This window comes from Quercus robur, chromosome 6, assembly GCF_932294415.1.
Source record: "Quercus robur chromosome 6, dhQueRobu3.1, whole genome shotgun sequence".
NCBI lineage: Eukaryota > Viridiplantae > Streptophyta > Magnoliopsida > Fagales > Fagaceae > Quercus > Quercus robur.
The window spans coordinates 20981726-20998797 of record NC_065539.1 but is presented as its reverse complement, the minus strand read 5'-3'; the positions used below and the strand labels follow the sequence as shown (position 1 = coordinate 20998797).

The 17072-nt window shown below is 33.6% G+C and overlaps 1 protein-coding gene across 1 annotated transcript; it reads left to right on the top strand.

Moving 5' to 3' along the window:
• Nucleotides 1-3951: 3951 nt before the first annotated feature.
• Nucleotides 3952-7859, top strand: LOC126733215 (transcription factor bHLH121-like). The gene is made up of 5 exons (XM_050436428.1): nt 3952-4351; nt 4485-4606; nt 6411-6538; nt 6620-7087; nt 7163-7859. The coding sequence occupies exons 1-5, from the start codon at nt 4275-4277 to the stop codon at nt 7313-7315; spliced, it is 948 nt and encodes a 315-aa protein (XP_050292385.1). The 5' UTR covers nt 3952-4274; the 3' UTR covers nt 7316-7859.
• The last annotated feature ends 9213 nt before the right edge of the window (nt 7860-17072 follow it).

Below are 17072 nucleotides of genomic sequence, written 5' to 3'. Positions count from 1 at the left end.
TTACTATAAATACAAGAAACATAAGCAATCCATGCTGTTAATGCCATAAGAAATTATTACATATGCACACGCACACACGCACAAGTCATAACACAAGCAAGATTAATAGAAAATTTTGCTTCTCATATCAATCCATGCTTTTAATGCCATAATTTTAAACATTAGTACAACATGCAACACCAAGAAGCAAAGATCAGTGGCACAATCTCATGTATATAAGCACAAGAAACAAGAAGCAATCTATCCAAAAACCAGAGAAGAGAGTCCAACATGAGAAAATGAATAAAAGGATCCTAACCCAACCTTTCCTTTATAAAGAGAATATGTTTGGGCATGCAAAAAATATCAATTAACCATTTAGAATTTAAAAGCATGGAGCCATACTCATAGTGCATTAATGAAAAATGAAGAATAAGATTGAAACCTGAAAGGTGAATGAGAGATAGAGATTTTGAAAAAGGGGCATTACTACAACATAAAGAATATCACAAAATTTGAACTTAGACCTCTCTTGACCTTCAGAAAATAAAATGGTTTACTATAATAAAGAGAAAATTTTTCCTTACTTCTATAAGAAAGTAGATAAACTAAATACAACAATTCATGTACCAAGAATGGAATAGAAAATACTAGGAAATAGAGTGTGCAAGACAGATACAATGCTAACAAAGCATTCAGGTTCAGACAATCATCTAGTTTAAGATTAAAAGCAAGTGACATAAGGAAGGAGAATTTTATATAAGCTAAAAAATTACGATTACACAAGTGAAGGCCTATCATAAGCTACTACCAAAATACATGAAGGTTTATCATAAGCTACTACCAAATTACATGAAAGCCTAATCTACTACCAAAATAGGGTCATACCAAGGCATCATCTACATGTGCCAACCTTTTCCTAACATGACAAAATACATTATGGCCTAAGCTAAATCCAAAAATAAGGTCAAACCCAACTATTTACTTGAAGTTCGTCTTGCCATGATTCCCTTTTGGAGTTGTTCATAAAAAAGTTTTTGTGCTCTAGCCAAGGCACTTGTATCCACCAACATGATTCTCTCATCTAACATATTTTGGATACAAAGTTTTTCCCTCTCAATACCGATTTTTCCTTCCTCGATTCTAATTTTATGCTCTTCCAATCGAATTCTCTCCCTATCCCTCAACTCTTCCAAGCAAACCCTTTCTACTTTGATACGAAGACCCTCTTTTTCTTATTCTTGTGATTCCTCAATAAATTTCATTTTCTTTGCCAAATATTCTCCAACATCTTTTTTGGTAGCTTTGTTCTTCTTTCAGTTGGCCTTTTCAGCCTTTCTACCAATCGGTCTCTTAAAATTGGAAGTGTCATCAAGTAAGGACCCACCATCCCCCTCGGCAATAGATGTTGAATCCGGAGTTGGAGCTAACAATGTTCTCGATCTTTCTTTAGAATCACTCCACTTGGTTGGTCCTTCAACAAGAACCAACAATGTTCAAAGTGAAAGTGTTTACGAAAGTTGTTTTTATACAAAAGCTTCGCGTTGGCAATCTAAAAAAAAAAAATATATATATATATACATATAACATGATTAGTATCTTTAAAATATTGGTGAATGGGTATGTTAACACTATTGCAATATAATTTATACCTTATCTTGTTAATTATTCCCCAACGACTTATTAGGGAAATAGCAGTATGTGTGGTATCGAAGGTATTATGCTCCTTGAAGTATTTCCAAACTTTTTCACAAAAATGTATTTTGCTTTTGCTCATTACTGTGTATGGCATTGACACTAGTATTGAGCCATGCTAACACTAGGAGTTGATCTTTCTCTACACTAAAGTTACTATCCCGTTTTGCTTTTTTAGAAGAGGCACGCTCAACTTGGTGGAGAATCAAAAAAGGACATTTGATTATTTTGAGATATACCCATAAGTGGTGAGTCAATATCAATATCCCCTTGTATGATACTAGTGTAATATGGCAAGTCTCCTTTTGACTCCAAAAATTAGAAACAACAATATATACTTCCAAGCAAACTAAAAGTAAAGACATGTATTGTAATAAATTAAAAACAACAAATATAAACTTCCCTGCACACAAAAAATTCCCAAATGACATTTACAACAATAAATTAGAAACAAAAAGCATAAACTTCCCTGCAAACAAAAAATTCCCAGAACAGTTCCCAACATGAAATTTACTATAATAAATTAGAAACAACAAATATAAACTTCCCTGCAAACAGAAAATTCTCAAATGACATTTACAGCAAAAAATTAGAAACAGCAAACATACACTTCCCTACAAACAGAAAATTCCCAAAACAATTTCCAACATGACATTTACAGCAAATTCTCAAATATAAACTTCCAGAAAAATTCTCAAACATTTTAAACAATAAATTAGATACAGGAAAAATACAATTCTTGGAGACTAGAAGCAAAAACCCCAAATCAAAAACCCTGAAGCATTACACGAAGAAGATAGAAGTAACTCCCCTATAAATCGAAGAGCAAGCTTTGAAACAATTGGTGGCACCAAAAATGAATCCCAAACACAAAACCAAAAAAAAAAAAAACTCAAATCCAAAGAAAGGAGAGAGAGCGAGATGGGTTGGCAATGGAGGCAGAGATGGGTCAGCTTGGGGGTTGGGTCGACAGCGAGCGGAGGAAGAAAGAAAAAAAAAATGAAAGGGAGAAGAGAAGGACGGTGGCTTTGGTCAGCAAGTGGGCATGGGAGATGGCTTGGGTCGGCGAGAGTGGTGGAAAGGAGAAAAAAATCTAGAGGGGAGATGATGAAATTGAAGTGAAGACTAAAGAGTGGAGTGCAATGGAAAACTAAGGAAAGAAAGAAAGAGAAAATAAAAAGGAAATAATCATTATAATAATTAGAGGACAAATATATATATATAAAAAAAAAAAGTATAACATCTGAGTTATAGGGTCTGTTTGGATACAACTTATTTTTGCTGAAACTGAAAACTGAAAACTGAAAACACTGTAGTAAAATAATTTTTAAATGTGTGAATAGTATCGCGGGACCCATTTTTAATTAAAATTTGGGTAAAAAAAGATGTTTGTGGGTCCCACGAACAGTACACGGACCCACAAACAGTGCCATTTCAGATCAATATGTGGCCGTCCAAGTGCTAGTGGGTCCCGTGCACAGTGCACGGGACCCATTGACAGGTTTGTCCCCCACGTGAAACCAACTTCAGGTAAAAAAAAAAAAAAAAAAAAAAAAGAGGAGAAAACGTGAAGGAAAAAAACGCAACGTGAATAAGTGCAATCCAAACTGCACCTAGATGTTAGGAATTATGATATAAGTACTACGTGTCTGTCATTTTTTGGTTTACTAGTCATATCACAATGGTTAAAAAGGGGGTATCTTGTGTGGCAATCTTATGAGATCTCACGTTACAACACGAAGTGATATTTTATGACGTGGATAAAGTACTAAATTCCATTGAAAGAATTTTCTCAAATCCGTTGTTCTAAGATTATTAATGTGTATTATTGGAAGGCTAAATTTAATTTTAAATATATTTAAATCTTTTTCGTACCATTTAGCTATCAAATTATAAGGCTACACATGCATATTATTTAAACAAATCAAAATTAATGTTTTTTTTGGCATACTTTATGCACCGTTTATGGAACTCACGTTCCTCCTTTTTATTTTTTAATCTTTTATTTCAAATAATTTAACTTTAATTTTTTTTAAAAATATGTTAGTTTTTAGTTTCTTTTCCTTTATACCGAAAATAACAATTTTCAAATCAAATAATTTAACTTTGAATTTTTTTAAAAAATATGTTAATTTTTAGTTTTTGTTTTCTTTATACCAAAAACAAGCAATTTTCAAACTAATCCAAGTAGGTTGGAGCAAGTTTAAGCAAGAGAAATGCTAAAGACAAGATTAGAAAGTTAAAATGATTAAAGACAGAGATTAGAAAAATGAAAATTCCAAATTCCAAAATCCAGGTGGGTGAGGCAAATACTCGTGGCTCGTGTAAAGCACAAGCCAATCTTGTCTTTGCTGTTGGCCATGTTTCTGAACCTTTTCTCTCACTGACTAACTTGGAGTTCCTCATCAGATCAGAGTTTCTTCTTCTTCTCTCTCTCTCTCTCTCTCTCTCTCTCTCTCTGTCTCTGTCTCCTCTGATACTCACAGAAACACATGGTAACCACTAACCAACAAGAAAAAGCTGCATAAACCCTAGGACCCAGATTAAGCTCTGGTAGTTAAGGTTAATGTGTTAGAGAGACAGAATCAAGAATAAGTTCAATGGATCAATGGAAGACAGACAACAATAATTTAACAGCAGAATTAGCCCCTTCCACCTCTGCACCCTCCAATCCCAGGTTCTTAGTTTTTCCTTCTCCTTCTTTTTTTTTTTTTTTTTTCTTCTTCATATTTTAATTATTAATTTTTTCAATATTCTCTCTTTGAATTTGTTTCTATCTCACAAAATCATTGTTTGGTGGTGTATCTCAGACAAAGTGTTGATGTGGAAATTAAGGATCCAGTTGCTGCAAGGAAAGTTCAGAAGGCTGACCGTGAAAAGCTGAGGAGGGATCGATTAAATGAGCAATTTCTCGAGCTTGGGAACACATTAGGTACACTCAAGTAACTTTACCTTTATCTTTTCACTACAGTTTCCAGTCCACTCAATTATTTGTTACAAGGTTTGGTGGACTTACTATAAATAGTTACTATCAAACTGATTTGGATTACGAGTTGTCAAGTCACACATAAGTGGGTTCCAATTAACTTAATCGGTGGTAAAGTATTTTGTTGTCTATCAAGTGAACTGGGTTTGAATCCCGCCTACGCCAAAAAACCAATTCAAATCATGTACATAAGTCACACATAAGCCCACCTCATGAATTTGGGTGCGTGGATCGTGTAATTGACCCACATGTTACACTCGGCAACAACAGAAATGGAAACGTAAGTTTATACCCAAATGGTAATAAAATTTGTGATATATGTAACATGTCTCTTACAAATCAGTTGTTATTTGAATGAGTGGTTGCAGGCGTGTGTTTGCATATTCTCAGATATGCTTGGCATGTTTGTGTATGATGACCATTTGCTAGATATGGTCCAAATGAATGGAATATTCTAATTTTGCTAATTTAAATAGCTGAAGCTTTAAAAGATTACTAGATATGTAGAAGAAGTAAGAAATTTTTGTGTGTTGGCTGTGTCATGACAAAATAAGTAAGCTCTTGCAAGGTTTGAACTTTTCAGGACTGCTGTGTGAGTTTATAGCAACGGCATTGTTGACTTGCTCTTTCCTGGCTGAGCATATATTAAGGTGCTACTATAATTCAAGTGAAATTTTTTTTGAAGTTGCTTGCCTAGACTTGGGAATTCGGTTATGAACTAGCTTATTACTCTCTCAAAAAGAGAGCAATGTTCCCATGCTTTCAACATAAAGGATTGATTTAATTCTCATTCAAAAGGTGTTAAGCTACAGCTATCCTAGATGTAAAATTGCACTTGAAAACTCGGACAAAAATTATTTCTTCTCCTTTCAGACCATATACTGTGGTTAAGTAATGGCAAAACAATACTCCCTCTGTCTGACAATAAATGAGAGTTTGCAAAATGGCAAGCATGTTTAATGAAACAAAATAAAGACAAAATACCTTGTGCTTGCATTTACGATTTAATCTTGAGCATTTTATGAATAATATTATGTTTATTTTTCTTCATTAAAATGAAAGCTATTTCATATCCTCAACCTAGAAGTCTTGTACAGGTTGACAGATGATGTGACAAGTATATTCATTTGAAAACTTCTTTTATTGGTGAATGTATTTTAATGTTACTACTACACTACTTTTTGAAATCCTAGCCTGTTGCAGAGTTTGTACCATTAATAAAATGGTTGTAGAACATGTGCATCACAATCAGTGAATTTTTTACTAATCATTCCATTGTTTTGTTGTTTCCCTGTTAGTAATGATTTAATTTTACAAGTGATTACTGATTTTGAGCAGTAGACTTTCTGTGGGTTTGTGAAATAAATATTCACTCTAGGCAGGATATGTGTACATATGTACACCTTCTCTGAGAGCTTGAGAGCTTTTGTATTAACATGGCTGTCATAACATGTTGTTTGCTTTAAATAATTATCTAGTTTGAAAAGAAACATAAATATACTTACCCAAAAAGGAAAAAAAAGAAAAAAGAAAAAAAAAAAAAACATGAATAGTAATTGTGATCGTGATCTTAGTTATTCACTGGACTTCTTGTGGTGACGACAAGTTTGCTGCACATTTGGACATTTACATGTTCCTAAAAACAAAGGGAGGGAGTAAGGTTGCCTACCAATCACCTCTCCTAGACCCCGCTAAAGTGGGAGTTTTGTGTACTGGATACGACTTTTTACATGTTACAATCAAAATGCAGATCCAGATAGGCCCAAGAATGACAAAGCAACCATCCTTAATGACACAATCCAAATGCTGAAGGATTTAACTGGTGAAGTCAACAGACTAAAGGTTGAATATGCAGCACTTACTGAAGAATCACGTGAGGTGATGTAATCTCCATATTACCTCTAGGTTTTGAAGCCCATTGTTTTGCTTGTATTATTAATCAGTTTTTACTATATACAGTTAACACAGGAGAAGACTGAGCTTAGAGAAGAGAAGGCATCATTAAAATCTGATATTGAAAATCTAAATGTTCAGTATCAGCAAAGACTCAGGGTTATGTTCCCATGGGCTGCCATGGATCCTTCTGTTGTTATGGGTCCACCATACTCATACCCAGTTCCGGTACCTGTCCCTTCGGGCCCAATCCCTATGCATCCATCTCTGCAGCCATTTCCCTTCTTTGGAAATCACACTACTGGTGGCATTGCTAATCCCTGTTCAACTTTCATCCCTTATCCAACTCCTCCCAACCCTCCAGTGGAGCAGCCGTCGGCCCAATATGCATCCACTTCGCAGATTTCAAGCAAACAAGATTCCAAAAGCAAGTCATCAGATCATCAAAGGGGTAGCAATGTGGAAAGATGTGACGATTCTAACGATGTGGCAACAGAACTTGAACTGAAGATGCCTGGATCATCAGTGCAGCAGGTCAATTTTAAAGATTTAAATTCAGTGCTTGCAGAAATGCTTGTAAATTGAAGATGACTGAGTTTGTTGATGCAGGATTTGTCTTCTGAAGGAAGGAAGGGCAAGCAATCACAGAGGAAGGAAAGAAGTGCTACTGAAATTAGTTCTTCAAGCAGGTATTCTTCATCTCAAGGTCATCAAGAGAGCTCCTCTAACAGCGTAGGTGACATGCCAAAGTCCAAAAACTGATAATATTCTGGTTGCCTGTATCTGTTGACTGTACCAAACTTCTAACCTAGTTACCTCTCAAGTTAAGGTGTGACCGCCATGACACCCTGATAATAACGTCCAGTCTGACTTTCAGGTGGCTTAAGGCCTTGATATATCTTCTAACTGAATCTCCAGTATGAAAACAAGGGTGTTTTTTATTGGCTAGTTAGGAATAATTGTAATTGGGACCCTGCTGCATGGTTCTCCCTGCACTAGGAGGACCTGGAGGCTCTGGTTGGGGGATGCTGCAATTAAATTGAACTATCCCAAAAACCTGTAATCTGTTTCAGGGCTGACTCAGAGAATGCCTTGAACATGTTTTTAGACTTTGTAGGCTTGAGAATGTAGTTGTAATGACTAGTTATTGCTTAGAGTTTGTAATTATATGTACCATGTGCCTACTTATCAAAAAAAAAAAAAAATATATATATATATATATTTATATGTACCATGTGCCTAACTCTTTGATCTGTTAACACGTTTACATGTAAATGGCTAATTGGCACTTTGGTTTTGTTATCTATGCTTCTGGCCTGTCACATTTCTGGTTTATGGTACATCTTTCAAGTCTGTTGAGCTCACCATCCGGTGTCTTGACTGCTCAGTTAGTGTTAACATCGTGTGAATACCTGTTAGTTGTTACTGGCAATTACTTTTTGGTGGGTTTAGCTTTTAACATTGATGGACCAGCATGAACCCGGTGAAGGGTATACATTTAAGGCCCATAGCTGGTCAGGCTTAAAAAAATATTGAGAAAAATACAAAACCTTTATATAGTTTTCAAGTTTTGGTCTGAAAATTCCACGAGATAGCACCTGAGGATGGAGGACACTTCTTAAGTTGTGGGATAAGGCTAGGCAGCTTCTAAAATTTGAAGTTGGAGATGGGCGCCAAATTATCATTTGGCAGGACAATTGGCATCCTGATTGTGCTGCTTCAGACTTATGGATACAGACTTGTGTGTGATGCAGCAAGCACATTAGATGCCTGTGTTTTAAAGAATGGGAGAGTGGCAATGGAACCCTGCAAGATCAGAAGAGTTGGTTAGAATATAGAGTAAACTCAGTCTCATAACACTTGGGGATCTACATAAAATGGAAGATTTGGTTGTGTTGCAACCTGGGAACAAATCAGATATAAAGAACGGGAAGTGGATTGGTGGAAATTAATTTGGTTCCAGCAAGCCATCCCTAAACATGTTTTATCAGATGGTTGGCTTTGGGGAACAGATTGACAACTAGAAATAGTCAATTAGATTACTGTAGTGGGGTTTTACTGGAGAATGTACTTGGTCATTGTGCAGAAACTGTGTGGAAAGCAGAGAACATTCTTTAAATGCCCCTTTACTAGAAGAATCTGGAGGCATGTCATGAGATTATGTTTGGTAGCAAATCTCCGTGTTTGGAATACATTTGTTGAGTGGGGTACCACAAATATGAAAGGTAGGTGATTTCTAGCAAATCTGTGCAAAGGAAAAATAGGAGCTATGGTGGTGAATGCTTAATAGAAGAGCAAATTATCAAGAGAATTATTCGGGATATAAAAGGAAGGCTGGGGCATGCTGCAGTATCTGGTTCATTAATTCTCCAAGGAGTCCTATCACCTATGTACTAACTGGGGCTTTCCAAGAGCTGCTTTTGGCTAATGGGTGGTATACTGTATTGTGTAGTTTTTTAATTGTAGTGGTTATTTGTTTGTTCCTAGCTTGGTTTGTTGTAACCTTGTAAGCTAGTGGCTGTGAGGTGATTGGCTCTGTTTTGCTAACTGGCCTTGTATGAACTTTGTTATGTTTGGTTCTTGAATGAAATAACTGATTTATAAAAATTTAAAAAAAAAAGTTTTTTCAAGTTTTGAATGTGAATTATCTATATTTCTAATAACAAGATTCTCCTATATGGTTTCATCATTTAGCATTCTTTTAAACTTACCAAAATTTTTGATGCCAATAACAAAAACTCCACCGAAGACCCACTACCCACGTACACTTCAATATTCTTCCTTTGAACTAAAATAAAAACGGTTACATATATGTATTCGAATGTCTCCTTTTTTTTTTTTTTTTTTTTTCTATTTGTTATTTATTTGGATTCAAATAGTTCAACCATTTAACTCTTTTTTACTTCTTAAAAAAAAAAAAAAAAAAAACTATTCATACTTATCCCAATCCATACAATTATCTCAACAATTAAATAGCTTTAACTATAAAAAACAAAAAATTATAAATCCCTACCTGTCCACTTCTCTTTTATTTTTCTTTTTTTAATTCTTTAAAAAAAAAAAAAAAAAAAAAAAAAAAACTACTCATTCTTATTCCAATTCATAAAATTATCACAACAGTATATAGGTTTAATTATAAAAAAGAAAATTTGACATGCTTGATATTGACAGGTTTATATGTGGTGATTTTTACTTTGCATTTATCTTCTACATGTTGCCCAAAATTTGGTATATGTGGTCAAATTTAAGCCACACTTAGTTAAAGTTAGCACTTTCTCTCGTTACACAAACTTAGCTTTGTTTAGCAACAACGACAACGACAACAACAACAACAACCAAAAAAAAAAAAAAAAAAAAAAAATTAGTTTCGTTCCTGATCTTACTCTTGCTTTGGATAATCCTAATATTATTAAAGCTTTAACTTTAAATATCTTGACATCTAGTTATGATATGGATGAAGGCAGTAAGCCTTGTGCTATTATTTATCTCATTTATTATAGATTGGTAAATACTACCCTTAATCCTCATGCTAGACTAAGAGATACTGGCAATAAAACTTTGTTAATCTAATGTTCCACTCCTGATGCTAAGGGAGTTAACAATATCCTCTTGAGTGCAAGATGTACAACCAAACTATAGATGGAAATATTGTTAGTGTATAATAGTGACGGGTGATCACACCATAATATGGTGCACCCTCACTTATACAATAACCCTCTACTTGGTGGATGATGTTACTTCACCAACCTGCAGAAGAGAATAAATTTAATGTTAAAATTAGTTATAGGGATAATTACAGTAAACCCACCTGAGGTTTGGCCTGTTTATACTGTGCCTACCCGTGGTTCAAAACTTATCACTTTGCCCACCTAAGGTGCCTTTCGTTAAGGATCGTTACCCACCTCTCCGTTTGCCGTTAGAAAAACACATTTTTAAAGAAAAACAAACATAACAAAGATCAAACATAACAAAGAAAAACAAACACATTTTTCTGGGTTGATGACTTTTTATTGCTTAAGAACTTCTTTGAGAACAAAACGCAGGAATAGCACAGATCATCAAGCCACAACCCAGAAAAAAATCATCAACCCAGAAAAAAATCATCAACGATCGCGATCAACGTCACGATCTCGCAACGGCGCGATCTTGCGAAGGCGAGATCGCGAAGTTGATCGCGATCTCGCCTTCGCGAGATCGCGCCGGCGAGATCGCCCTGGCGAGATCGCGATCGTTGATGATTTTTTTCTAGGTTGACGGTTTTTTTCTGGGTTGTGGCTTAATGATCTGTGCTATTCCTGTGTTTTGTTCTCAAAGAAGTTCTTAAAGCAATAAAAAGTCCTAACTTTTTGATCTTTGTTATGTTTGTTTTTCTTTAAAAATGTGTTTTTCTAGCGGCAAACGGAAAGGTGGGTAACAGATCCTTAACGGAAGACACCTCAGGTGGGCAAAGTGATAAGTTTTGAACCACGGGTAGGCACAGTGTAAACGGGCCAAACCTCAGGTGGGTTTACTGTAATTATCCCTTAGTTATATATTGAAGAGTTATGTTTCTTAGATAAGGTATATCTTTTAGAGAAAAGAAATGTCTTCCAAAGAGACGAAGGAGTCTAAAAATAGTGGAATTTCTCATTCATTCCATATGTTATATTATTTTCTCTCTTTGTCCGTGTTGTTGATTCCCACCCTAATCGAATTGACATCCACATCATTAGGACCATCATATATCACCAAGGTTTACAATAAAAAAGTAAAAATGACATGATGACACAATGAAGACTTGTGAGTTATGATTTTATAAAGTATAACTGTATCCGGATCTTCCCTTTATCATCTCTAAAAAATCACTTTATATTAAGATGCATACACGCAAACTCATGTTTTCGTTAGGCTTATCTTATGAAGAAGCAAATGAGACCAAGACCCTTGTAAATGGTTGTTTCACATTGCTAAAGACCCCAAAACTCCATGGCACTTCTTTGAGTAGGGTTGTCACAAGTTTGGATTGTAAAACTAGTAAAAAGAGCAAGACACAAATTTTTAGAGTCTAAATTAACAAAGAGAAAGTTAGTAAACATGAGAGAAAGAGAGAGAGATTGTGAGCTACCATCCAAAGACCACCAAAATACCTTTACATAAGAGTAGTGATAATTACATAACAGTATTGATAATTATAGTGTTGCACAATGTGTGTAAGAGAACACATTTGAAATCATGTTTTTATGTTTTCAGTTATAACTGTGAAATAAAAACAAAATTTCAGTTATAATTGTGAACATCATTTCACAATTATAATTAAAATCGTGTTTTCAAAACATAATTTCAACTGAAGTGTGTAGTATATAACTCAGTGCGTGCAACAATAATTACTGTTTATATAATATCATGCCTACTAGGCCACTACACTCCCCAAATGTTGCTCCTCAAATGTTGTAGGGCTAGGCATGGGTTGAATTGAGTCCTTAGTAGCTTCCAATCAGCTTATAAAAGAAATGTGACATTTTAAATTTATAGTTTGATGCTCATTTATATCTCATTTATATATATGTTTGGTATATATGTGTGAATGAAATCACATATATACATATACAAAAAAGATATAAGTGTGTTGTTAATATAACATAGTTGGACCTAAATTCATAGATTTTAGGTTTTAAGTTGAGTGGTGTCCTTGTGCTTACCAAAAAAAAAAAAAAGATAGATTATTATTTATTTTTTTATTAATAAAAAAAGATTTTGGGGATTTGTCAAATCCTTCACCTACCATAAGTAAACCAATTGAAAAAGAAAATATTCTTGTGAACTAGGATTTCAAACAAATGTGGCTGTTCAAAAGATTATTTGTCATTCCTATTTAACCACCAAATCAATTGTAGATCAACTTGTCAATTATATTGGAAACATATTACTACTATTTCTCAAGATTGTCTTGTGAGTTTAAGTTGAGATTTATAGCATGACAAGTTCAACATAATACATTCCTTTGGATTTGATGAATTTCATCATGCAATTCCTAATCCCCAAGAACCATGAAAATAACCCGAGATTACCGGTTATTTGTATTGAATTGGATCTCTCTGGCTGATGGTCCAAATTTCTAGATTTCTTCAATATAGTGGGCATCCGTAGGATTTTATGGTCTGCATCACCTCAATTTTCACTGTGGTCAGCCATGTCCATGGTTTTCTCCTTGCTCTCCAGGTAATAGATGTCATTACAGCTCAAATGATTAAAAATGATTCATTTCAGTGAAAAACAATTCAATTATGCTGAAGGATCACGGCCATTTTGCTTTATAGATACTCCAAATCTCTGACTATTGGGTTCCTTCTTGAAAATTCTAAGTTAACCATTGGGAGTAATGTTGAAAAATCAAAATTTTTATTTTTTATTTTTTTATTTTTTACTGAAGTTAACCAAAAAGCTACAATCTTTGTTTAAAACACATTGTTTTGGCATTTGGTTAAGTGGGGCAGACTAGTTGCTTAAACCTTTCCATCTCAAAGAGCTTAAGTCGCTTGTTAACATCATGGCTACCCCAAGCTTATCAATCAATGCGAAGCATACATCAAATGAATGGCAATATGGGCACCTGTCCATTTGAATATCTCCAATGATCAAATAAAATAGGTTGTTGATGCAGATGAAAGAAGAAGGGATTGTCTGTAGAGAGGCCCTTTTCCTTTTGATTGTGTTTTATGGGACAGCCAGTTCTCCCAGGCAAGCAACTAGGTTGCTTTTGGATATGAGGGGTGTTTATTCCTGTGAACCAAGTTTTTGATCTTATAGTGTTGTATTGGATATGTTGTGGCTGAAAATTGTTCCAAGGTTGCACTAATGTTTTCTATGACACGTTGAGTAAGGGTGTTTCTTTCTCCTACTATTTACACATTTGACGTGGTGATGTGATAAAAGCACTTTGCTTATAAAACATGACTACTCTTTTTATTGGTTTTCAAATTTCAATTAGATTCTCAAAAAAAAAAAAAAAAAAAAAAAAAAAAAAAAAAAAAAAAAAAAAAAAAAAAACAGAGATTGTGGTAAAGGATAAGTAATTTTTTTTTATTTTTTTAAATTGAGTAGTTTTTTTTTTTTTTTTTTTTAATTTTTTTTTTTATAATAATTAGAGGTGTTTTATTTTTGGATAAAAAGGATAACAAAAGGCTAAATTTTAGGGGGAAAAAAAAAAAAAATCAACGTGGAGGTGTTTTATTTGGATATGAACTTGAGGGAAAAGAAACCTAAATTTTGAGAGTTCTTTTTTTGAATTCAAAACGATTTGTTATTTGACATTGTTGACCCTATTTCTAAAGAGAAGTCACTATTATTAATAAAGGTATTTTTTGAATCACATAAAAGTTCAGTTCAATAAAAGGATTTTTTTGGTAATAGTGAGGCTTTTTTTTTTACCATAAAAAAGTCCAGTGTATATGTGTGTGTGTATATATATATATATATATATATATTGGGGTGGTAGTTTTTATCTATATCCATGAACCCACACCCATGACCCACCTAATTTGGATAAGTCTTTAATGCAACCCATTTGAATATTTGGATTAAAGGGGTAAAGACCCATTAGTTTATTTAGGATCCGTTTGAATACCGCTTATTTTGCTGAAAACTGAAAACAATAAAAAATAAAAAAGTTACTGTTCATGCGTTTGGCACTGTTCATAAGCCTAAAATCACTGTTCATGGATAATGAATAGTGCCAAACGTGCGTCCAGGAAAAAAAAAAAATACAAAAAATGCAAATGCGTTAAATGCAATACCCAAATGCCACATTAACTGTATGAGTCTTATTGGATAAACCCACTAATACCCACTAAAACCCATCTAAACTTTAAATAAACAACATAAAATCTAAATTTCTAAAAAATGACCAAAATACCCCTGAAACCTAAAAAATGATCAAAATACTCCTAAAACCCAAAAAATTATCAAAATACCCCTAAAACCCAAAAAATGACCAAAATACCTCCGAAACCTAAATAATGACCAAAATACCCCTCAAAACCTAAAATTTACCAAAATACCCAAAAAAAACCAAAAAATGACCAAAATACCCCAAAAACCCATAAATGATCAAAATACCCTCAAAACCCAAAAAATGACCAAAATACCCTTGAAACCTAAAAATTACCAAAATACCTCCAAAACCTAAAAAATGACCAAAATACCCCCAAAACCTAAAAATGGCCAAAATATCCCCCATAACCCAAAAAATTACTAAAATACCCCCGAAACCCAAAAAATGACCAAAATACCCTCGAAATTCAAAAAATTACCCTCGAAACTCAAAAAATGACCAAAAGACCCCTGAAACCTAAAAATGACCAAAATACCCCCAAAACCCACAAAACAGACCAAAATACCCCTTAAACTTAAAAAATGACCGAAATACTTTGAAACCTAAAAAATGACTAAAATACCCCCCACCCCCCGACGAAACCTAAAAAATTATCAAAATACCCTCCAAAACCTATAAAATGACCAAAATACCCCCAAAATCTAAAAAAATGATTGAAATACCCCTGAAACCTAAAAGATTACCAAAATACCCTAAAACCTAAAAATTCATTGAAATACAACCAAGACCTAAAAAATGACTGAAATACCCCCAAAACCTAAAAATTACCAAAATACACCATAAACCTAAAAAATTACCAAAATACTCCCTAAACCTAAAAAATAACTGAAATACCCCCGAAACCTAAAAAAATGACCAAAATATCCTGAAACCCAAAAAATGATCGAAATACCCCAAAACCTATAAATATATATATATATATATATATATATATAAAACGATCGATAAAAACCCCTGAAACCTAAATTATGACCATAATACCCCTAAACATGTAAGATGACCAAAATACACCTGAAACATCTAAAATTATGGAAATATAGGTTTAGGGTATTTTGGATGTTTCAAGGATATTTTTGACAAATTAAAGGTTCCAAGAGTATTTCAGTCATTTAATAGGTTTCAAGGGAATTTCGGTAATTTTTTAGGTTTCGGGGTTATTTTGATCATTTTTTAGATTCTATGGATATTTTAGTCATTTTTTAGGTTACGAGGGCATTTCTGTCATCTTTTAGGTTTTAGGGTTATTTCAATAATTTTTAGATTTTTTGGTTATTTCGGTAAATTTCTAGAGTTCAGAAGTATTTTGGTAATTTTTAAGTTTTGGGGTATTTCAGTAATTTTTTAGGTTTCAGGAGTATTTTGGTCATTTTTTGAGTTTCAGGGTGTATTTTGGTCATTTTTTGAGTTTTGGGGGGGGGTATTTTGGTCATTTTTTGGGTTTTGGGGGGTATTTTGGTAATTTTTAGGTTTCGAGGGGTATTTTGGTCATTTTTGAGTTTCAAGGGTATTTTGGTCATTTTAGAGATTTTGGTGGTGTTTTGGACATTTTAGTGGGTTTTAAGCATATTTGGTGATTTTAGAGATATTGAGGGTATTTTTGGTCATTTTAGAGGTTTCATGGGTATTTTGCTCATTTTAGAGATTTTGAGGATATTTTGGTCATTTTAGTGGTTTTTGAGTATATTTGGTAATTTTAAAGATATCGAGGGTATTTTGGTTATTTTAGAGGTTTTGTGGGTATTTTGCTCATTTTAGAGATTTTGGGGGTAATTTTAGATGTCCAAGGGTATATTGGTAATTTTGGAAGTGTAGGGGTATTTGCGTCATTTTAGGTATTTAAGGGTATTTTGGAGGTCAAGAAGATATTCAAGTAGTTTTAGAGGTATTTGGATCATATTGAGTTAAATGTGTGGGTTGCTAATTAAATGGGTTGGATTGGTAATTGATAATTAATTTATATATAAACGGGTCATAAATAGACAAATGGGTAATTACACACCCAACCTATTTATGACCTAACTCGCCCATTAGCCACCCCTAATATATATATATATATATATATAAGAGTCTTTAAGCATGCGCCTACAAAGAGGCTAATATAAAAATAAAAGTTTTAGATATAACACCTATTCTTTGATTTATGATTTTTGCGTAAACTGTACCGTGAATTATTTGTGAGCAGTTAACTCAACTAGTAAAATCTCTTGTAGTTGCACAAGAGGCGTGCCACGAGTTCATATTTTTACAATTAATTTTTATTTAAAACAACACATGGATGGTTTTATGTTACACTAAAAATACCCATATGTTTTTGTTTATAGAACATAAACTCACTAGAAGTTAAAGTGTCACACATTAACCATTTATGCATAAAATTTTGAGAAATGCTATGTTTACAATATTTTTACAACAAATTTTAAATAACAAGTTGTTATAGGTTGTTATTGGTGAGACAAAAAAGTAATTTTAGTAGTAGGTTCAAATTTGAACCGATATTAACTAACTACTTATGATTTGTTATGAAAATATTGTGAAAGTAATAATTCACTAGAATGGTAGACGTGAGGTGACTTATAGGAACATTGCACGTGGGTTTTTTTTTTTTTTTTTTTTCCACAAAAATTTATCCAGGTAAAATGCTAAAAAAGT